This window comes from Dermochelys coriacea, chromosome 2 (genome assembly GCF_009764565.3).
Source record: "Dermochelys coriacea isolate rDerCor1 chromosome 2, rDerCor1.pri.v4, whole genome shotgun sequence".
Classification (NCBI taxonomy): domain Eukaryota; kingdom Metazoa; phylum Chordata; order Testudines; family Dermochelyidae; genus Dermochelys; species Dermochelys coriacea.
The window spans coordinates 46,437,627-46,461,621 of record NC_050069.1 but is presented as its reverse complement, the minus strand read 5'-3'; the positions used below and the strand labels follow the sequence as shown (position 1 = coordinate 46,461,621).

At 43.0% G+C, this 23,995-nt stretch overlaps 1 protein-coding gene across 4 annotated transcripts in view; it reads left to right on the top strand.

The window, feature by feature from the left end:
• Nucleotides 1–23,995, top strand: part of LRRC69 (leucine rich repeat containing 69) — a 57,908-nt gene that overhangs the window by 33,495 nt on the left and 418 nt on the right. For 2 of the 4 annotated variants that reach the window (XM_038391104.2, XM_038391102.2), the window contains one exon: nucleotides 6,472–6,651. The exons of 1 other annotated variant lie outside the window; for it this stretch is intronic. In XM_038391104.2, coding sequence (XP_038247032.1) covers nucleotides 6,472–6,651 — 180 coding nt within the window. Of the gene's footprint in view, nucleotides 1–6,471; nucleotides 6,652–8,047; nucleotides 9,043–23,995 lie in introns of those variants that run through there. One more of the 4 variants, XM_043507627.1, reaches the window with a different exon arrangement.

Below are 23,995 nucleotides of genomic sequence, written 5' to 3'. Positions count from 1 at the left end.
CATCCATACTCTTCTTGTAGGTAAGATAAGATTAATTAGTTTTTACCTCCAACAAGAGCAGGTTCTTTGCAGTGGAACTGGTTAATAGAACTGTAGAGTTCTTTGGCTGTGTCACTGAGCAGCCAATCCTACATATTTTTCAATTTCTTAATTTAATTTCTATCTAAGTACAGTATGTAAAAGTTAATAATTTACTGTTTTATCAGGCAAACTGTGGTGGACCTGAGGTTTTTATGTAATAACTTGGGCTGTTGATTAATCGCAGTTAACTCACACGATTAACTCAAAAAAATTAATTGTGATTAATCGCAGTTTTATTCACACTGTTAAACAATAGAATACCAATTGAAATGTATTAAATATTTTGGATGTTTTTGTACATTTTCATATATATTGTATTCTATGTTGTAACTGAAATCAAAGTATATATTTGATTATAAATATTTGCACTGTAAAAATGATGATAAATAGTATTTTTCAGTTCCTCTCATATAAGTACTGTAGTGCAATCTGTCATGAAAATGCAGTTTACAAATGTAGATTATTTTTGTTACATGACTGCACTCAAAAAAAAAAACAATGTAAAACTTCAGAGCCTACAAGTTCACTCAGTCCTACTTGTTTTTCAGCCAATCAACAGAGACAAACAAGTTTGCTTACATTTACAGGAGATAATGCTGCCCTCTTCTTATTTACAGTGTCACCAGAAAGTGAGAACAGGCATTTGCTTGGCACTTTTGTAGCCAGCATTGCAAGGTATTTACGTGCCAGATATCCTAAACAGAAGTCTTAAAAGAGCAACACTCTGATGCAGAAACTACTGATCCCGAGCCACCAAAAAAGAAAAACAACCTTCTGCTGGTGACATCTGACTCAGATAATGAAAATGAACAGGCATCGGTCCGTACTGCTTTGGATTGTTATCAGGAAGAACCCGTCATCAGCATGGACCCATGTCCGCTGAAATGGTGGTTGAAGCATGAAGGGACATATGAATCTTTAGTGCATCTTGTGATGCTTGCTACAACAGTGCCATGCGAACACCTGTTCTCACTTTCAGGTGACATTGTAAACAAGAAGCGGGCAGCATTATCTCCTGCAAATGTAAACAAACTTGTTTGTCTGAGTGATTGGCTGAACAAGAAGTTGGACTGAATGGACTTGCAGCCTCTAAAATTTTACATTGTTTTGTTTTTAAGTGCAGTTTTTTTGGCACATAGTTCTATATTTGTAAGTTCAAATTTCATGATAAATCAGTTGCACTACTGTACTTGTAGTAAGTGAACTGAAAAATACTTTTTCTTTTGTTTTTTTTACAATGCAAAAACTTGTAATCAAAAATAAATATAAAGTGAGCACTGTACACTTTGTATTTTGTGTTGTAATTGAAATCAATATATTTGAAAATGTAGAAGACACCCCAAAATATTTAAGTAAATTGTATTCTATTAATGGTTGACCGTATGATTAATCAAACGATTAATCGTGATTAATTTTTTTAATCGCTTCACAGCCCTATTGATAATTGTATGATGTACATACAATAATGTGAAGTACTTAGTGAATGAGTCACTATATAGCTGTATTGGGTTGTTGAGTTTTCCCATATGAATGTATTGGTCTAGTTTAATAGAGGCCGTTGGAAAAAATGAGCAGGAAGTGTTAGAGAAGTAGCCTCAACAAACACTTGTGGGCTATTACAAGACAATGGTTGAGCTATTAGGACTGAAGTGGCTACTTTATGTCAAAATCACATGGCTGTTTTGCCAATGCTGGGAGCCTAGAGATCAAAGGAATATTACACATTTAGAAAACCTGGAAAAAGGGAAGGAGTTGTCAGTGAGCGACTCCTGCTGGGAACAGACTGACAGACAGGTCCTTGCAGGCATGTCTGAAGGCTTGGGGCCCTCCCAAGCTTCTAGGGAATGGTAAGCCTTAGGGAGACGCCATATGTATAGACTGTTTATTGTTTTAAGATCTTTTTCTCTGAAATGCTTTGGTTATAAATAAACAATACTTTGTTATAAGAAGGCTTTCTGGTCCCTGGGTGCCACTGATCATAGCTCCCAAGGAATAGAATCACAGAAGAGCAAGTCAGGCTTCCAGAGGTGGTAATGGTTTCACCACACAGGGAAGAGAAATAAAGCTTCAGTCATTAGTCTTTTAAGATCCTTTCCTCTGGGCATGTTTTATTGTCCACAAAACAATATCAACTGAGAAACACTGTGCAGTAATTCCCATAGGCTTTTTCTGCTTTAACCACCCAGGAGGAGAGAGGACACAACCTTCCAAGTTCCCCTTTGACCCAGTTTCTCCTTCCTGTTATACTCCCCTCCCCACTCCCTGCGGCCATATGCCAGCAGGAAGACTATAATATCATTGTCATTATGGCCTTTGCTCGATATGATATATTTGCATATTCTTTTTTTTGTACATGAGGTCTCCCTTGGTCTTAATAAGGAAATTTAGGAATATATTTAGTAATACAAATATTAATTGTTATATAAAGAAAGCATTGCAATGCACTAGCCAAAAAGAGTAATTGTTTATCTCTTGGAGACTTACTAAGTTTGCTTATGTGAAAATGTTAACTTTAAAAAAAAATCTAGTGGAGGATATATCAAGAATAAGCTGGGCTTCTGAGGTGCAACAGACAGATGACAACTGTTTTTTGTAGCTTTTATAAAATTGCTATTGTAAGCAGGGTCTGAATGAGCTCTCTTCTGACACCTAGTGATGAGCTTGGGGAAAAGACTTCAGGAACAGACTGTATTTGCATAAACACAACTACTCTGCCTAGATGTGCAACAGAGGGAACAGCTCTGCCAAAATGATCACTTGTGGCTGGTGTTGGGTTACAAATCACTTTTAGTACTGAGTGTAGGGGTAATGGAATATTGTTATCCTGATTGTTTGAGTAAGGGGCAGCAGAACTTTACTTAGCCTGCTCTGATTGAGGGGGTCACTCTCAACTAAACCTTACTAGCTAAGAACGGGATAGGGATGCCAAATCCCAGTTGAAGGTGTAGGCCTGTCTTGTCATAAGTAACTTGCCTCATTTCTTAGTAGGCTTGATAGTGAATCTGAATGGAAGTTGTAAATAGGGGCTAGACAAGCAGTATGCTGGAGTCAAAATGTCTGTTCTAGCTAAGATAAGCAGTAACAATCTGATAGGCATAATAATATACTTCCTGTAAAGTAACCAATCCAATCCAAAACGATGTGATGTAATGTATAGCAAATGCAATATCGTGTATAAATGTATATAAAGGAAGAGGTTTTCTGTTTAATTTTGGATGTGTGGTATGGCCTATACCCATCCCCCCTTATGCTTGAGTCTGATCAACTCAATCAATTTTGCTGTATGCCAAATAAAGTAACCTGAGTAACAAAATCTCGAGTTGAACTGAGAATTTTGGATCCCAGAGAACTGGATAAAGTGTTCTCCCGGAACTGGACAATGTGTTCTGGCTAAACCAAGTGGAAAAGGTCTTGGAGGGAATCCCAACAAAAGGTAGAATTGATTAGACTCAGTTGAGAGTTTTTGTTTTGTTAAGTGATTAGTAGACCTGAAATCACTGTTAATCAGGTCTAGCTGCTGAACCTTAGAGCTGCTGAGGGACAGTGTTTCGGTGAAAGAGACAACCCATCCTGCAGTGAGGTTCACCACTGCCTCCTGAAATCACTGAGAGCTGGGTTAACTGGTGGAACCAGTAAAGAATGGCAGCAGCAGTGACAGAGTGAATGGCAGCAACTGTGAGTCAGTGGCAGAGGCGGCAGCAGTAGCTCAGGCAACACTGGCCCCCGGGAGAGAGGTGAACTCACTCTCTGAACTCTGGGCCTTTGCTGACCACGGACAGCAACTGTGAGCAGGGTGCAGTGGAGGGAGAGTGCAATGGCAGATTAAAGGAAGATTTGTTGGACTTTTACACCACAAGGTGAGAAACTGAGGCAAAGGACACTGCCTAATATACTTTGGGGTGGGTGTTTGTTCATGGTCACGTGCTTTTGAATTGTGGATGTGGTGTTTTCCCAAATTAATGCCAAGTTCCTTTTCCCTTTTTATTAAAAGTTTTCTTTTGTTATACCCAGACTCAGTGTTTGCGAGAAGGGAAGTATTGCCTCTTAGAGGCATCCAGGGTGGTGGTAAATTTTCTCAGATTACAGAGTCTGGAGCCAGTTCTGTTTTGTATTGTTAAGAGGAACTGCTAGATATTGAACCCAGACCTTGGGACTGCCAACTCCACCCGACAGAAGAGTTACACTACAAATATATTAGCTTACCCTTTCAGTTTAGTAGCAAAATAATTTTCATCATCAAGGATTTCAAAGACTAACAGAACATTAACAAAGGCCTATAAATCAAAGTAATTAAGCTGCAATGATTAACTTCAGTAAAAGTTTCAAGGACTTGAACAATCTAGACTATTGAGTAGCTGTGCCACCCTTGCCCTGCAACCTTGGCTGCCTTATGATGCTTTGATGAAGGAATTCCCATGTGGGCTGCTCACGCACAGCCTTCCATCATGCAAGCCACACCCTGAGTGTTTGCGAGTAACTGCATCTTGCCAGCCACATTTAAATTACTCTCTGGCTCTCACCAGCCTTTGTTATACTGCAGTTGTCCCCAAACTTTTGAGGGTTGTGCCTCTCCTTACTCCTGTCGGTGCCGGCCAGGGCCGGGAGCAGGGCCGCAGCTCAGGGGCAAAGAGGCTGAGGCTGGGGCCATAACTGGGAGTGGGGCTGGGGACAGATCCAAGGGTGGGGATGGGAGCGGACCCACGCCGAGACTGGGGCGGGCCAGGAGCTGGGGATGTGAGAGCAAAACCGGAGCAGAGCTGGGGATGGGGAGGGGCTGGGTGGTACTTCCTCCCACCATCCATGGAGGCTAGCCCAGGACCTGCTGCGCACCTCCGAAGGTTTCTCTGAGTCCCACTAGGGGACCTGTGGTCTAAGGAAGTCTTAAGATAGTTTTAGTCCATTCATAAAATAACCATAATTTTCCAAAATCCTGCTTTCTCAAATACTAAATCTGAAACACAGGGAGGGAGGCCATGTATTCTCAGAATACATTATTTCTTGATAATGCTCATTTTGCTTTTCGATTATCAGGATTCTAATACTTGAATTGTACTTCCTCTTCATAATGACGGATTGAAATGCTCTTGTGTCCCTAAAATTCATGATTTTATGAGATGGTGCTGAAAAGGCATGTATGCCGTCCATTCAGTGGCACTAAGAATATTAATGATGCATGAATAGTTGGGAAATTATAAGTTACATTAAAATCAAGTTGTATAAGAATTTTATAGAAGTCTATTTCTTGGAAAATAAACAAGTGTACTTTTGTCTTAAAGGCACAGCTATAAAGAGAATGATCTTATGAGGACTGGCCAGTTAGACTTTCAAGTCCACATTAATATCTGCACAGGACAAATATGCTGTAGTTTTGGTCAGATTTCTTCTTTGATACACTTGTATATGAGTATCTAGAAAGTCCTTTTAGATTGAGCATTATATGAACAAAGTAATCATTTAAAGCTTGGTCTAGTATACTTTGCTCCACCAGAATCCCCACTGAAATTCAGTGAGAGTTCTGCCTATGTCCAGATTGCTGCATTAGTCTAAGAATGCAATACTTGAACAAAATTTATGAAGTATTTTAAGCATATAACATACCCATTACATTTAAGTTGAATATTAGGTGATGAATGTAGATAATAAAAAAATATAGTAAGTTAAGTGGTGATTTATACAGTGCCATAGATGTGCATGACCACATGTGGAACAATAAAACAGTCCTTGCCCAGAAAAATGTGCAATCTAAATTTTAAAATAATCATGATGACAAAGGGATTTGGGGGAAGGGAGGAAGCTAGGAAAAGAGAGGACAAGAGCAATGTGAATAAGATGAAGCAGTTGCTTGATGGCTTTGGTGGGAGTGTTTTTTGTAGATTTTCTTTGCTGTTTATAAACAATTTTTTTTAAATAATCATAGTAATTTTTTTAAAAATTCCTTAATTCCTTTTTGTGCAAAACTGAGTTGACTGTGCTAATGGAGGTGGAAGGGTCATGCATGTGAGAACACAGCAGGATGTAAGAGGGATTTGTGGTGTGGGAAAGAAGAAAAAGATGAAAAGGGGAGAGGGAGAAAGTGAGAAACGTGAAGACAAGTTCAGGTGGCAGCAAATTGACTGAGCAGCATAGAGTTAATGAACTGAATAGCAATGGCAAAGCTGCAGTGCAATAATGGCAATGACATTATGGACAGTGCAATTAATGGCAGCAGCAGTACATGTAGTTCACCATTGTTCTAACTGCTAATTGGTATTTAGGTGCATAACGTGATTTCCAGTGTTGGGATTAGTCATCATTCAGTTAGAGGTGGCAAAATAGTATTTATTTTGACCTTATACCACATATTGTGAATATATTTCAAGAGTTGTATTCTGTATCTGTTAAATTATCCAGGAAATAGTGGCAAGATTTATTTTCAGTCAGTTAACCAAAGAGGACTCCATTCTACATACTTCAGTAAAACAGAACTTGGAAGCATGCAATATACTTTCCAAAAAACAAGAGTGTGCTCAGTGTGGGCAAGGATTCCTGAATATATGGCTGGAATGTGTACGTTTTGTGAATGTCAGACAGGTAAATCACCTTTTTATGAATTTCTCCTAAAATTATAGTTTTTTTTCCTTCCTGAAGATGCATAGTAGCATAAAATAAACTCATGTGCAGTTGTTTCCTCTTCACTTGAAGATCTCTGAGCTGAAAAACATGTAAGAATGGGTTCACAAGCACAGGAAATGATCCCTTTACAAAGATGGTGTAGAGCTGCATATTTGTAGACAGCACTGAATTCATAGTCTAACACATTGCTCCGAAGGAATACATTGCTCCAAAGTGATTTGGTCATTTGAAGATAAGAGTCTTTGTGGATACTGTTATACATATAAAGGGAAGGGTAACTACCTTTATGTATGCAGTAACATAAAATCCCTCCTGGCCAGAGGTACAGATAGAGGTACAGACTCATTTTACATGTAAGGGATTAAGAAAATCAAATAACCTGGTTGGCACCTGACCAAAAGGACCAATAAGGAAAGAAGATACTTTCAAATCTGGGGGTGGGGAGAGGTTTTGTTTGTGCTCTCTTTGTTTTGTTCCCTCTCAGGACAAAGAGAGAGACCAAGCAGGTAAACCAGCTCCTAAAAAGATACCTGAAATGATGCATCTAAAATTACAGAAATTGTAAGTAAAGGCAAGGAAATGCGTTAGAGTATCTTTTGTTTTAACTTGTAAATTTTCCCTATGCTAAGAGGCAGTTTTATTCCTATTTTTTGGAACTGTGAAGTTGTGTCCAGAGGGGAGTCCTCTGTGTTTTAAATCTTTTATTACCCTGTAAAGTTACCTTCCATCCTGATTTTGCAGGTGTGATTCTTTTACTTTTTTTGGTATAATAAAGTTCTTCTTTTAAGAATCTGATTGATTTTAGTGTCCTAAAGATAAAGAGTCTAGTCTGTACTTTTATTAAAGGCAATTGGTTGGTATATTATTCTCAAGTCTCCCCAGGAAAGGGGGCGAAGGAGTTTGGGGGGATATTTTGGGGAAATAGGGACTCCAAGTGGTCTTTTTCCTGAATCTTTGTCTAAATCACTTGGTGGTGGCAGCAATACCATCCAAGGACAATGAAGAGATTTGTTCCTTGGAGAAGTTTTTAACCTAAGCTGGTACTTATAAGTTTAGGGGGTCTTTCATGCGGGTCCCCACATCTGTACCCCAGAGTTCAGAGTGGGGAGGGAACCCTGACATGGTGGCAGTGCAGTGGGATCATTTTGAACCAGAAGCACAGACCTCAGGATTTTAAAAAGGAAACATTTCTTTCCTTTTAGCTGCTTGAAAACCAGGGAGGTTTTTTTTTTTTAAAGGACACTTTTTTTTTTTTAAACTGAGAGTAGCAGGAGGTTTTTTTTTTCCTTTGCCTATAGGCAGAGGAGTTAAGCTACAGCAAGAGCATTCACAGGCTGTTTTTTTTCTTTTCTAGCTCTCGGGCTAGGCTGAGGTAAGGTCAGGAAGGTAGGCAAATATGACAGAAAGCGAGGTCCAGAAAAAACTGGAATTAGCCAGACTGGAAGCTGAGGAAAGAAAGAAGGAACATGAAAGACGTCTGGAATTCAAACGGATGGAAATTGTTGCACAAGTGGCCAGAGAAAAAGCTGCTAGGGAAGAGAGGGAAAGAGAGAGGTAGAATGAACTGGATGAGAAGGAAAGAGAGAGGCAGCATGCTCAGAAGGAGAGAGAAAGAGAGAGGAAGTATGAACTGGAGGTGATGGAGTGGAAATGACGGAACCCTTCAGCAGCTGGCTCCACTTCCCCAAAAATCCACAAATGAAAGCGACTATGTCCACAGTATAAGGAATCCAGTGATATTGCTGAATATTTCATCACCTTTGAGAGACTGTGCACCCACCATGCAATTCCTGAAGATCAAAAAATGACCACATTGACTGGGTACAGCAAAATTGACTGGAAGAGCTCTGGACATAGTCAACAAGATGCTATTGAAGATGCTTCTGACTATGGTAAATTTAAAGATTTGGTTTTAAAACAATTTCAAATTACACCTGAAACTTGCAGAGTAAAATTTAGAGCCCTTAAGAGGGACTTAGTAATGTGGCTTATGTAAACCAGATGAAAGATCTGTTAGATAAATGGATCAAAGGAAGGGGCGTAACTATCTTTGAAGGAATATGTGATTTGGTTGTACAGGAGCAGTTCCTGACTATGACCAATGATGATGTAAAACAGTGTTTATGGGATAAGAAAATGGACTCAGCAGAAAGTCTTGCTTCTTATGCTGATCAATACAAGAAGTCCCAGACCACCAGAGAGGCGGGGCAAATCGGAACAAAACGGGTAGAGGTAGCAGAGAGGAACAACCCTGGTTGCAGTTTGGGCGGATACCAGAAAGGACACCTTGAGACCATACAATACCACCAGGGGCAGCCCAAGGCCCCACCTACACTCCAAAGAAAATCCCAGACACCCTATCATCCCACCACACCATTCTTCAGCAACCCACCTCACCCCAGTGACCAGTCAGCTGGGTGATTTAGATGCAACGAGCTGGGGCATGTAAAGGCCAACTGCCCCAAGAACCCCAACAAATTGCAGTTCATTGCACCGGGGTCACACCAAAGGTCCTCAGACTCAGATGCCTCCCAGATACCCTCAGAGCGAAGGGAAACTGTGAGTGTGGGCGGGAAGAAGGTTATCGCATGAAGGGACACTGGAGCACAGGTGTCAGCTATCCACCAATCTTTAGAGGATCCCAAATTCATCAACCCAGAGACCAAAGTGACAATTCAACCCTTCAAGTCAAACTCTTTTGACTTGCCTACAGCCAAGTTGCCTGTCCAGTACAAGGGCTGGTCAGGAATATGGACTTTTGCAGTCTATGATGATTATCCCATTCCTATGCTGGGAGAAGACTTGGCCAGCCATGTGAAGCTAGCCAAGAGGGTGGGAATGGTCACCCACAACCAGGCTAAGCAAGCCTTCACACCTAGCTCTGTTCTTGAGCCTTCTACAAGGGCCTCGTCTGTGTTACCAGAGACCCAGACTGAGGTGGTGGAACTGGACCCCATGCCAATGTGTGTGACAGACGTAGCGGATCCAATCGCAGAGACCCAGCCAGAGCCTGTCCCAAAACCGGAATTGACAGAGCACCAGCACCAGAACCATTGCCGCACTGAATCCATCTCTTGCAACCCTGTCTGCCACCCCAACACCAGAGTGCACCACCGAGCCTGCACTGGCAGCAGCTGCTAAACCTGTGCGAGAGGCTCAGCCGGAGCCTAAATTACAACATAGCGCACCAGCGGAAAGCGGTTCACAGAGAACGGAAACAGCCCCATCCCCTGCATCGCTTCCAGAGGAGCCAAGCCCAGGTCCATAATCCAGTGAGGAACTGATATCTCCAGCATCAAGGGAACAGTTCCAGGCAGAGCAGGAATCAGATGAAAGCCTCCAGAGAGCTTGGATGGCGGGCTAGAGCAACCCACCGCCTCTCAGCTCTTCTAATTGATCCCGGTTTGTTGTAGAAAGAGGACTTTTATACAAGGAAACTCTTTCTGGTGGGCACCAGGAGGACTGGCATCCTCAAAGACAGTTGGTATTTCCAACTAAGTACTGGATAAAGCTCTTAAGCTTAGCCCACGATCATCCTAGTGACCATGCTGGGGTGAACAGGACCAAAGATGGTTTGGGGAGGTCATTTCACTGGGAGGGAATGGGCAAAGACGTTTCTTCCTATGTCTGCTCTTGTGAGGTGTGTCAAAGAGTGGGAAAACCCCAAGACCAGGTCAAAGCCCCTTTCCAGCCATTCCCCATAATGTAGGTTCCATTTCAGCGAGTAGCTGTGGATATTCTGGGTCCTTTCCTGAAAAAGACACCCAGAGGAAAGCAGTACTTACTGACTTTCATAGATTTTTGCCACCCGATGTCTGAAGCAGTAGCTCTAAGCAACATAGGGCTAAAAGTGTGTGTGAGGCATTAACAGACATTTTTGCTAGGGTAGTTTGGCCCTCTGACATCCTTATGGATTCAAGAACTCATTTCATGGCAGGGATCATGAAAAGCTTTTGGGAAGCTCATGCAGTGAACCACTTGGTTGCCACCCCTTACCACCATCAAACAAATGGTCAGGTGGAAAAGTTTAATGGAACTCTGGGGGCCATGATACATAAATTCATAAATGAGGACTCCAACGATTGGGACCTAGAGTTTCAGCAGTTGCTCTTTGCCTACAGGGCTGTATCACATCCCAGTTTAGGTTTTCACTATTTGAACTTGTGTATGGCCGCGAGGTTAAGGGGCCATTACAGTTGGTGAAGCAGCAATGGGAGGAGTTTATGCCTTCTCCAGGAACTAACATTCTGGACTTTGTAAGCAACCTGCAAAACACCCTCTGAGACTCTTTAGCCCTTGCTACAGAAAACCTAAAAGATGGTCAGGAAGAACAAAAGGCCTGGTATGTTAAACATGCCAGAGCGCGTTCCTTCAAAGGAGGGGGCCAGGTCATGGTCTTGAAGGCGCTCCAGGCCTTCGTGGTAAGGGCCATTCATGATCCAAGAGCGCCTGGGAGCTGTTAACTATCTCATAGCATCTTCCACCTAAAGCCTAAAGTGTACCCTGTTAATTCTCTAAAGCCCTTGAAAGTATTCCAGAAAGTTAAAGGTTCTTCAGTTTGCAGCCCAGGGAGGAGATGACGCTGAGTGACCTGAAGGTGTCTACTATGAAGGAAAAAGTGATGGTGATGTGGAAGAGGTGAACCTCTCCATGAACCTCGAACGTATGCAGCGACGGCAGATCAAGGAGCTGTGCACTAGCTTCTCACCGATTGTCTCAGCCACCCCAGGACGGACTAAACGGGCATACCACTCCATTGACACAGGTAATGCTCGCACAATTAGAGTCCAGCCTTACCGGGTGGCTCCTCAAGCGAAAACTGCTATAGAATGGGAGATCCAGAACATGTTACAGATGGGTGTAATCCACCCCTCTGAAAGTGCATGGGTATCTCCAGTGGTTCTAGTTCCCAAACCAGATGGGAAAATACACTTTTGTGTGGACTATCATAAGCTAAGTGCTGTAACTCGCCCAGACAACTATCCAATGCCACACACAGATGAGCTATGACAGGTACCATTTCAACTCTTACATTATGAGTATCATCCTTCAGTGTGCTAAGCACTGCCAGAAGAAGATGAAGGGGCTCAGAACCTTGCAGTGTCGGCTCTCTGTGAAATCTCTTTCACTGTAAACTTTTCTGCATTTCCTGATGCCGTAATGAACTCCCCCAACAACTACAGACCATCACAAACCTTGCTACTTTCCATTCCAAATGCAAGCAGCATTTGTTTGACGATGCGCCTTCTCTAATATAAACACAGAACAACTGGTATATTTATATTTAAAAAAAAACAAAAACAAAAAACCCAAACTAAAAAATAAAACCCGACTTACCAAACTAAAAGAGTCCACTGCATATGCATCTCCCTCTGGGGAGAGGACAACAGAACAAACAACATGTGACAGATGTGTAATGCGCTACTGGAAGGCACTCGGATCCTACAGTATGAGCATGGTATAAGAACCTGTATAGAATAGAATAGAAAATAGATACCAGGAAGAGACACGCTTTAGGGAAGACTGTGGTTAAATGAAAAAACCTGTAGATGTTTTATGACGCAACAATAGTATTCTAAGGGATTTGAGGTAATGTCTTCATTTTAATTAAAGATAATCCAGAATTCCAGATTTTCTCATTTGTTCTGATCTGGCAGTTCAAAGTGACCACGAAACCACCAAATCTGTTGGAGGATTCCCCCAACTGAAGTAGAATTGCTGTAGCTGGCTGCCATCCCCCCTTCTATTGCAAGTCCTGGTGAAGTGCAGGAGTATGTCCAGGGTTGTTCTCTTGTCCTTCAGTCCCTGGCTGCTGGATGGCCTTTGAGTTCCACAGTGACCCAGCATATATAGCCCCAGGAATATTCCCTTTTGTACTATATTCAGTAATACTTAATCAGCTCTGTGTTGATTCACTTTGAATATTTGAAAAGGCTTGTGTGTTCCATGCTTAACCTCTCTAATTCATTTCTTAGCAAAGATATAATATTTAGCTCTTTGAATCTTTGCACATAAATCATTTTACTGCAAAACATTTCCACTAATCTACAGCAGTTGGTTGTCTCGTGTCTGCACTGGACCTCGCGTCTGCATTCTCTGTCCATTCAGTCCTCAGCCTCTCTGCTTAGACTGCCTGCAAGAGTTACAACCATATGATTTTTTTTAAAAAATAGACCTTTTCCATTAGGAACAGGACTTGGACCAACAAACTGATTTCACATAGGCCAACACCTTCGTTGTAGTAACAGCTTTCAGTTATTACTGACTTTGGCCGTCATGAAGCTAGTGACTGAGAAGTAAAAGGTTTCAGAGTAGCAGCCGTGTTAGTCTGTATTTGCAAAAAGAAAAGGAGTACTTGTGGCACCTTAGAGACTAACAAATTTGATTGATACAGTGGAAAGCCAATTCTGGGCCTGGCAAACAAGCACAGACTGGTGGGACCGCATAGTGTTGCAGGTATGGGATGATTCACAGTGGCTGCAAAACTTTCGCATGCATAAGGCCACTTTCCTTGAACTTTGTGGGTTGCTTTCCCCTGCCTTGAAACACAGGAATAGCAAGATGAGAGGTGCTCTGACAGTTGAGAAGTGAGTAGCGATAGCTCAGTGAAAGCTTGCAACGCCTGACTGCTACCGGTCAGTCAGGAATCAATTTGGAGTGGGCAAATGTACTGAGGGGGCTGCTGTGATCGAAGTAGCCAGTGCAATCACTGACCTTCTGCTAGCAAGGATAGTGACTCTGGGAAATGTGCAGCTCATAGCTTTGCTGCAATGGGTTTCCCTAACTGTGGTGGGGCGATAGATGGAACGCATATCCCTATCTTGGCACCAGACCACCTTGCCAACAGTATAGAAACCGCAAAGGGTATTTCTCAATGGTGCTTCAAGCACTGGTGGATCGCAAGGGACATTTCACCGACATCAGTATGGGATGGCTCGGAAAGGTGCATGACGCTCGCATCTTTAGGAACTCCGTGCTGTTCGAGCAGCTGCAAGAAAGGACGTACTTCCCAGACCAGAAAATTACCCTTGGGATGAAGAAATGCCAATAGTTATCCTTGGGGACCCAGCCTAACCATGCTCCGATGGCTCATGAAGCCATACACAGGCAGCCTGGACTGTAGTAAGGAGCAGTTCAACTATAGGCTGAGCAAGTGCAGAATGGTGGTAGAATGTGCCTTTGGACGTTCAAAAGGTCGCTGACGCTGTTTACTGACTATGTTAAACCTCAGCGCAACCAACATTCCCATTGTTATTGTTGCTTGCTGTGTGATCCATAATATCTGTTAGAGTAAGGGGGAGACAGTTATGGTGGGGTGGGAGGTTGAGGCAAATCACTTGGTGGACGATTTTGAGCAGCCAGACACCAGGGTGATGAGAAGAGCACAGCTAGGCGCGCTGTGCATCAGAAAGGCTTTGAAAACCAGTTTTATGACTGACCAGGCTATGGTGTGACGGTTGTGTGTTTCTCCTTGTTGCAAACCCGCCCCCTTTGTTGATTTTAATTCCCTGTAAGCCAATCACCCTCCCCCCTTCGATCACAGGTGGCAAAGGAAATAAAGTAACTAACTATTATAAAGTAACTATTGTTTTGAAACCATGCATTCTTTCTTTATTAATTAAAAAAAAATGTGAGATAACTGACAAGGTAGCCTGGTTGGGTGGGGGAGGAGGGGAGGAGGGAAGGACAAGGCCACATTTTTGATTTGCAGCCACACTACAAATCAAAACTGTTTGAACAAAAGCCTTCTGTTGCTTGGGCCATCCTCTGGAGTGGCTCGGTGCCCGGAGCCTCCCGCCCCTCCCCCCCTGCCATATTGAAGAGCAAATTTATCAGTGCTTATTTGAGTGTCCCAGATATGGGATTTGGACATCTCATTAGGGCGTCCAGTTTTGAACAATGGAAAGATGTTTGAAATCAACAAGCACAATCTTCATGCTCATTAGGTTCCCACCAAAGAAATTCTTTGCATGTATAGGACTTCAGTCAAGATTTATTTAATTTTGCATTGAGAATAGTGGATTGTGAGAGATTTGCAAAAGTCACAAGGTTCATTGTAGACCTGAGATACTGTCTTCTTGTTTTCCTTGTTCTGGGATAATATTTTTATCTTGTGTACCATGATGCCAAAAAGATATGGTGTAACCTTTCTGTCTGAATAGCCATATTTTCAGATGCATATATCCAGATCTGGGAAATTAACTGTAATTCTGACTAATCTGACCCTAATTTGCATCTTTGGTGACCCTGCATTACTGTCATAGTGGTAGTTTGGAACTGGCACATTCAATAGTAATTCTCAAGCCAGGTTAAGATTCAGGACTTAGTAACTTTTCTTGTTTGCACCCAAGTTTATTATTCTATAGCTATCTGCGTTTGCCATCTCCCTGCAGTCCACACGTCACTAGCTTGTCCAGTGTAGCATACCATGTGATTTGTCACAAAGCCCAGTGATAGCCAGAGACCTCCATTTTAAAAGAAACCCTGGCACATAATGTTATCTTCTGATAATGAGTTAACTAAAGCATGCCACCACAGTATTTATATATTGTATCTGAACCTATTGTTCATTCCTTATTTGCAGTTCTTTATGTTGGAATAGCCATTCTTTCTTGAAAGCCTTACTTTCACGGCCATGTGGTTCTCCTTCCTTAAAAATAAGGAGGAGCTGGAGTCTGCATTCTTAATTACTTTTCAGTGTGAAGAAGTGCAATACAATAGTACTATTACCATTTGTTTCCTGCCTTTTGACTACTTTTTGAACCCAACGAATGTATTGTAACAAAGTTGAACCTGAAAAACTAAAATCAGTGAGCAAAATCAAACCATCCTCTCCTCTGTTTGTTAATAAAATGGTTGGAACTTTTATAATACCTTACATCTGAGGATTTCATGCTTAAGAGGGACTTATTAAACTTTATGACACCCTTCTGATGATATCCATTGCACAGATGGGTAAACTGAAATGTGCAGTTTGTCTGAAACCATAAAAAATCAGTGGCAGAGCCAGGAATAGAATCTAGGATTTCTGAGTCCTGGTGATCTGTCCTAACCACTAGACAGCACTGTCTCATTGTTTTCTAGGTAACATAGAAGGAATGAGAAACTACTTTTGGAAACTAAATGGACATAACAGGACAGAATTCAAAAACAAAACACAAAGGACTGAATTATACATACATTGTGCCCCTGCATATAGGGGTGTGAAAAGCACTGCCAGCAGCAGCAGCTCCCTGAGACAGGTGGAATTCCTCCTGGGATACTGGGTATGTGTCGGTCAAAGTGGCCCCCACGATAGCATTTCCAGAGTTCAGTGCGGACTCTGTTTGTGTGGGCCATCTCTGTTGAGCAGTGAGGAGGGGATGGGTTATGGCTCTTGTTTTTGCTGAATGCTAAGCAACTAAGGGTATGTCTACATTACAAAATTAGGTCGATTTTATAGAAGTCGATTTTTAGAAATTGATTTTATGCAGTCGATTGTGCATGTCCTCACTAAGCGCATTAAGTCGGCGGAGTGTGTCCTTAATACCATGGCTAGCATTGACATACGGAGCGGTGCACTGTGGGTAGCTGTCCCACAGTTCCCACAGTCTCCACTGCCCATTGGAATTCTGGGTTAAGCTCCCAATGCCTGATGGGGCAAAAGCATTCTTGAGGGTGGTTTTAGGTACATGTCTTCAGTCAACCCTCCCTCCGTGAAAGCAATGGCAGACAATTGTTTTGTTCCTTTTTTCCTGGGTTACCCATGTGGACGCCATACCACGGCAAGAATGGAGCCTGTTCAGCTCTCCGCTGCTGTTGTGAGCATTGTAAACACCTTGCACATTATCGTGGAGTATGTGCAGAACCAGGCTAAGAGACGCCAGCACGAGGAAGATTGTGATGAGGACATGGACACAGACGTTCCTGAAAGCATGGGCTGTGGCAACTTGGACATCATGGTGGCAGTGGGGCCGGTTCATACAGTGGAACACCAATTCTGGGCCTGGCAAACAAGCACAGACTGGTGGGACCGCATAGTGTTGCAGGTATGGGATGATTCACAGTGGCTGCAAAACTTTCGCATGCGTAAGGCCACTTTCCTTGAACTTCATGAGTTGCTTTCCCCTGCCCTGAAACACAGGAATACTAAGATGATAGGTGCCCTGACAGTGGAGAAGCGATTGGCGATAGCCCTGTGGAAGCTTGCAACACCTGATTGCTACCGGTCAGTTGGGAATCAACTTGTAGTGGGCAAGTCTATTGTGGGGACTGCTGTGATCCAAGTAGCCAATGCAATCACTGACATTCTGCCATCAAGGATAGTGATTCTGGCAAATGTGCAGCTCCTAGTGGATGGCTTTGCTACAATTGGGTTTCCTAATTGTGGTGGGACGATAGACGGAACACATATCCCTATCTTGGCACCGGACCACCTTTCCGACCAGTACGTAAACCACAAGGGGTACTTCTAAATGGTGCTGCAAGCACTGGTGGATCAAAAGGGATATTTCACCTACCATCAACATGGGATGGCTGGGAAAGGTGCATGACGCTCACATCTTTAGGAACTCCCGGCTGTTCGAGCAGTTGCAAGCAGGGACTTAATTCCCAGACCAGAAAATTACCGTTGGGGATGTTGAAATGCCAATAGTTATCCTTGGGGACCCAGTCTACCCCTTGCTCCCAAGGCTCATGAAGCCGTACACAGGCAGCCTGGACAGTAGTAAGGAGCAATTCAACTATAGACTGAGCAAGTGCAGAATGGTGGTAGAATGTGCCTTTGGACGTTTAAAAGCTCGCTGGCGCTGTTTGCTGAGTAGGTTAGACCTCAGTGCAACCAACATTCTCATTGTTACTGCTGCTTGCTGTATGCTCCATCTGTGAGAGTATGGGGGAGAAGTTTATGGTGGGGTGGGAAGTTGAGGCAAATCTCCTGGTGGTCGAGTTTGAGCAGCCAGACACCAGGGCGATTAGAAGAGCACAGCTAGGCGCGCTGCTCATCAGAAAGGCTTTGAAAACCAGTTTCACGACTGGCCAGGCTACGGTGTGACAGTTGTATGCGTTTCTTGTTGCTGCAAACCCGCCCCCTTTGTTGACTTTAATTCCCTGTAAGCCAACCACCCTCCCCCCTTCGATCACAGGTGGCAAAGGAAATAAAGTAACTATTGTTTTGAAACCATGCATTCTTTCTTTATTAATTAAAAAAAAGTGAGATAACTGACAAGGTAGTCTGGGTGCTGTGGGGTACAGGAGGAGGGAAGGACAAGGTCACATTGCTTATTGTCGCCACACTACAAATCAAAACTGTTTGAATGACAGCCTTCTCTTGCTTGTGCCGTTTTCTGGAGTGGAGAGGCTGGGTGCCCAGAGCCTCCCCAGCCCCACATTCTTGGGCATCTGGGTAGGAGGATATGGAACTTGGGGAGGAGGGCAAGTTATACAATGGATGCAGTGGGGGTTTGTGCTCTTGTTGGCTTTCCTGCAGCTCCAACAGACGCTTCATCATGTCAGTTTCTCCCCCATTAGCCTCAGCATCACCTCTTGCCTCTGCTCTTTGCACTTACTTAATGCTTTCCTGGCCTCTACCACTGAATGCCTCATGCATTAAGCTGTGTCCTGTCAGCGTGGGAGGACTGCATGAGCTCGGAAAACATGTCATTGCAAGTGAATTTTTTTTGCCTTCTTATCTGTGATAACTTCAGGGATGGAGATGATAAGGGGAGCATAGAAACATTTACACCTGGGGGAAAATAAAAAGGGAGAGTATAATTTAAGATGATACATTTCTGAGAACAAAAGGGAGACTCTTTCACAGTGAATCAAGCAATTAACAGCAGACAGCACATATACTTTAGGTACAAGGTCGCATTTTGCCTTTTATATTGAGCGCCTACCAGTATGGTGATACATCACAACTGGCTGGGCAACAGTATTTGGTTTCCAGGCAGCCATGGTAAGCCTTTTGGTACACGGGGTTGGTTAACATCTGGGAATGGTTTCAAACTGCAGCGCCATCCTTTCCCATAGTAAGCAATTCCGGTTGGGTTTCACGTTTAAAAGGAGGGGTTACAGTTTTCGGATGGATGTGCAGTACACACCTCTCCCCACCCCACCGCGTGATTGTTCTCTGCGATGATCCCTTCACCCCTCCTCCTGCTGCGTGGCTATTCTCCGGGATGATCCCTTTTAGCCAACCTCAAACCACCTAGCATGAACGTGGTCCTTTTACTGTTCCCTTACAAAAATTCCTCTATTTCAACCAGGTGACTGTGAATGATACCACTCTCCTGAGATTAACATAGAAAGATAAAGACCGAATGTTGCTTGAATGCGACCAAAACCCAGGACCATTCACTGCCATGCTTTGTGCTGCAATGATTCCAGACTACTTGTTACTGGCTTGGCATGGTAAAGTGTCCTACCGTGGAGGATGAAATAAGGCAGCCCTCCCCAGAAACCTTCTGCAAAGGCTTTCAGAGTACCTCCAGGAGAGCTTGATCGAGATGTCTCTGGAGGATTCCTGCTCCATCCCCAGACACTTTAACAGACTTTTCCAGTAGCTGTACTGGCTACGAATACATCCCAATTCTTCAGTGCAAATCAAACATTAAATACAATTGCTTTTAAATCCTGTAGTGTAGTTACAAATGTGCACTCACCAGAGGTGCCTTCTCTTGCTTCAGGGTCCAGAAACCCACCTTGGGAGGGCATTGGCTCCAGGATGATGAAAAGGTCCTGGCTGCTGGGGAGAACGGATTCACTGCTTGCCTGCTGCGCATTCTCCTCCTCCTTTTCCTCTTCCTCATCCACAAAATCCTCCTCCCTGTTGTGTGAGACTCCTCTCTTGCAGGTGTCCATGGACAGTGGTAGGGTCCCCCCCTAGAATTCCATGCAGCTGATCATAGAAGCGGCATGTACGGGGCTCTGACCCTGAGCAACTGTTTTCCTCCTTTGTCTTTTGGTAGGCTTTCCTGAGCTTCTTATCTTTGACGTGGCATTGTTGTGTGTCCCTGTTGTAGCCTCTCTCCACCATGCCCTGTGTGATTTTGGCAAATATATTGGCATTTCTTCTTTTTGATCAGAATTCGACCTGCACAGATTCTTCTCCCCGTACAGCAGTCAGATCCAATGTCTCTTCTTTTGTCCATATTGGAGCTTGTTTCCGATTCTAGGACTGCATGGTCACCTGTGCTGCTGAGCTCGACACGCTCAGGAAATGAAATTCAAAATTTCCTGGGGCTTTTCCTGTTTACATCAGAGTTCAAAGTGCTGTCCAGAATGGTCACATTGGAGTACCTTGGGATAGCTCCTGGAGGCCAATACCATCGAATTGCATCTGTACAACCCCAAATTCAACCCAGCAAAGTCTATTTTAGCGCTCCTCCCCTCAGTGGGGAAGAGTACAGCATTCAATTTTAAGAGCCCTTTAGGTACACGGAACGGGGTTGTTTGTGTAGACGCATTTGTTATAAAATCAACCTAACACAGCTAAATTCGACCTCGCCTCATAGTGTGGGCTAGGGCTAAGCCTTGTAAGTCTTTGGTAACTTCTCAAATACTCTGCTCTTCTGCTTTACATCTATTGGTCTTTTTAACTCTATTACCATTTTATTTTTCTAGTTTTCCTGGTCAGATGATAGTATTCATGGACATGTAAGAGATGGGATTCTGCTGTAGTATGAAAATCAACTTCTGTCACAATGTGCCTCTTTACCACAACAAGTATTATTCTAAATTGTCTCCTTACAAGATATTTATTACTTAAGAGGATAAGTTGTCTTTGTCTTGTCTTTTAGACCAAAATGAAGTCGTTTTATTACACCAGCAAACAGGAAGGACCCAGTGTGGTGTTCTCTTTGCTCTGCAGGATGTGATTTGTGCACTGTTAGTGCAGAAAATATATGCATGCTTGTTGATAGATTAAACTTCCTAAAGCAGACCCTTGTGAATGAGCAGCTGCATATAAGATGGGAATAGCAACTCAGATCTAAACTTTGGGGAAAAAAAGAATCCAGTTGACCTTTTAAAGGGATGTTGGTTGGCATGAATAGTATCCTAATGCAAATTTTCAAATGGAACTCTGTCTCTTAATTACACGAATGCAATCATTTGTGAGTGTGGTAGCATTTGAACCTAGAACTGATAGTGGAGATAGATGTAAGTATAAAGCCCCTATTTTGATAATTTGACCCTCTGTTTAGAAGCAAGCCTGCCAAGTATCATATGTCATCATCTTTTTATTCTTTATTTCTGAGTGAGGAATAACGTGTATGCCCATGTTCAAGCCTGATTGTCATAGCATGCTGTAAAAAATCCTTGAGATTTGTCCACACTAGCAGTTTAGGAATATGGGTACTAATTTTACTAGAGCAGATAAGTCCAGAAAGACTAGTCTGATGAGTTGTACTGGAGAAAGAGAGAATTGGGTTTCAGGAGGAACTAGAAGCTGGGGTGAGAGTGTAAGTCTGTATGTTGCTCCTGCATGTGGTATAGACAGAAACAGTAAAATCCTGAGCATGTTTTCTTGGAAACAGCTTTATTAAATGTACTGCTTTTCTGACAGCTCTTCCTCCTTGTTGCATCATGTATTGCTAATGAACCATTGTCTATATCAGGGGTGGGCAAACTTTTTGGCCCAATGGCCACATCGGGGTTCCGAAACTATATGGGATGCTGGACGTAGTGTATTAAATTGATCCCCGTAGGAATGAGCTACTTACCGTGTACTATTTAACGGTTGCCAGTCTTTGTGCTCTGAGCAGCGTGGTAAGGGGGCGGGGAGCAGGCGGGTTGGATAAGGGGCGGGGGTGTGGATAGGGGTCGGGGCTGACAGGGAGCAGGGGTTGGTGTCTTGGGGGGGTGGTTAGGGGCAGGAGGTCCTGGGAGGGGGCAGTAAGGGGACAAGGAGTAGGGGGGGTTGGACAGGTCTGGGATTCTGAGGGGGGCAGTCAGGGGATGAGAAGTGGAAGGGGGCGGATAGGGGGTGGCAGCCAGGCTGTTTCGGGAGGCACAGCTTTCCCTACGTGGGTGTAGTGTATTTAATTGCTCCGTGTAGGAATGTGCCACTTATGGTGTACTACTAATGGCTGTCAGTCCTGGTGCTCGGTAGGTCGCACGTTCCTATGGGGAGCAATTTAATATGCTACACCTGTCAGCTGATGCAACTGCACTGCCTTGCACGAGGTCGCAGCCCCGCCGCCCAGAGCGCTGGTGGCATGGCACACTGAGGCTGCAGGGGAGGGGTGAGGGGCTAGCTTCCCCGGCCGGGAGCTCGAGGGCTGGGCAGGACGGTCCCGCGGTCCATAGTTTGCCCACCTCTAGTCTAAAGTTACACAGCACATCACTGGCAATGATAGGGAAGGATATAGTCAGCTCACCAGATACCCAGTCCCTTGCTCAAAGCCACTAGAGCATACTGTCTCTGAACTCCTTGTTGGAGTTCAGATTTGGGATCCCATGAATACATATGGATTATTATGTATATGTAACTAAACTGCTGAGCTCTATTTGTTTGGGTTTTTGAATCCATTAAGCTTCCAGTCAAACTGTATGAAGGTAAAACTACAAGGACCAGATTTTTCGATTCATGCTTGATACAGTACTTGAACCTGCAGACCCCTGCATTTGTATTGGCAAACTGTTTCATTCATTCTGTTTGTTCCCTCTGGGTGACCTGACATTGGCCGCTGTCGGAAGACAGGAAGACTTGGGTCTGACCCAGTATGGCCATTCTTACGTTGGTTTACTTCCACACAGTTTAGTGTCTGATATGAAAATTTGGCCCTACAGATAAATTCAGACAGCACAAGTATATAGCTCTAAAAAAACTCAATTCCCCACAAAAAACTTAAGATTCTGGAATAGAGAAATAAAACTCATTTAGCTGGAGCGTTCATTATGGGCCTTATTAAAGTAGACATCGGGTTGGTTGGCTTCTTGTACAACTACCCAGGACAGGGTTGTTTAACCGATTTAAGGTACACTCTTTCATCTCATAATTTATTTAACTAATTTCTGTAGGAATGAACATGACTTGAAAAACTACAATAGAATTATTAGAATTTTATTAAGCTGCCAATTCAGAGCTGTCATGGCCATTTTACAAATAACTACACACTTTAGGATCCAAAAAGCTATTGAAGTCTATGAATGTATTAACTATTCTAAAGGGCAGGGGAAAAAAGGTTTACAATTAAAATGAATATTGCAAATGAAATAACGTTGTAAAATTAATTTAAATTTTTAAAAGAGAAACTCTTGTGCCCTGGATGGTCTTCCAATGGATGGGGCTATGGACTGGGACTCGGGAGGTTCTGCCACTGACCTGCTGTGTGACTTGGATAAGTCACTGTGCCTCAGTTTCCCCTCCTATCCGTTGTCTGTTTAGATTTGTATGCTGTTCCAAGCGGGGACTATATTTTACTTTGTGTACAGACAGTGCCTGGCACAGTGAGGTCCAATCTCATTGGGGGCCTCTATGTAATACTGTAATATGACACTTCAAGAAACATATTAGTAGTAAATCCCTGTATTTCTCAAGTTGTTGAACTTCCAGAGGTCTGCGGATAACCAGTATAGCTCCATTTCTTAAGTGCTTGCTTAATTTAGACAGGATGGAAGAGGCAAAGCTCTCAGTGTGTTTTATCACCTCATTTTCTTGGTGTAGTATCTTGATTTTCAAGTATATTTAAAAAACAAAACCAAAAAATCAGTAAATTTTCCACAGCCTCCTCCTTTTGATCCATTTTCATGCTAGATTATACATATTAGACTTGCATTAGCACCCAGTCTTGCTGTTTTTACACTGGCAAAACTCCTGTTCATTTGTTTTTATTAATGTGCTCAGTGCTGCATCAGGCACAAAAGATGGCCCCAAGGATATCTATTTTAATATTACTCTTCAAGCTAAAACTATAATGTGATTTTGCCTGTAGAAGGCCTGCAGTATCAGACCTTAGAAGAATTACTTACTTCATTTACAGGCAGAAAAGGAGTACTTGTGGCACCTTAGAGACTAACAAATTTATTTGAGCATAAGCTTTCGTGAACTATAGCTCACTTCATCGGATGCATTCAGTGGAGCTATAGCTCACGAAAGCTTATGCTCAAATAAATTTGTTAGTCTCTAAGGTGCCGCAAGTACTCCTTTTCTTTTTGCTAATACAGACTAACACGGCTGCTACTCTGAAACCTTAATTTACAGGGTGTTCAGAAAATTGGGGGTTATTAGTTTCTTATGAGACAACTTTATTGAGAGTAATATCAAACACCAATGTTACAGCTCTGTCTTAATTGTGTATGTAGTGTAGAAATATTTTCT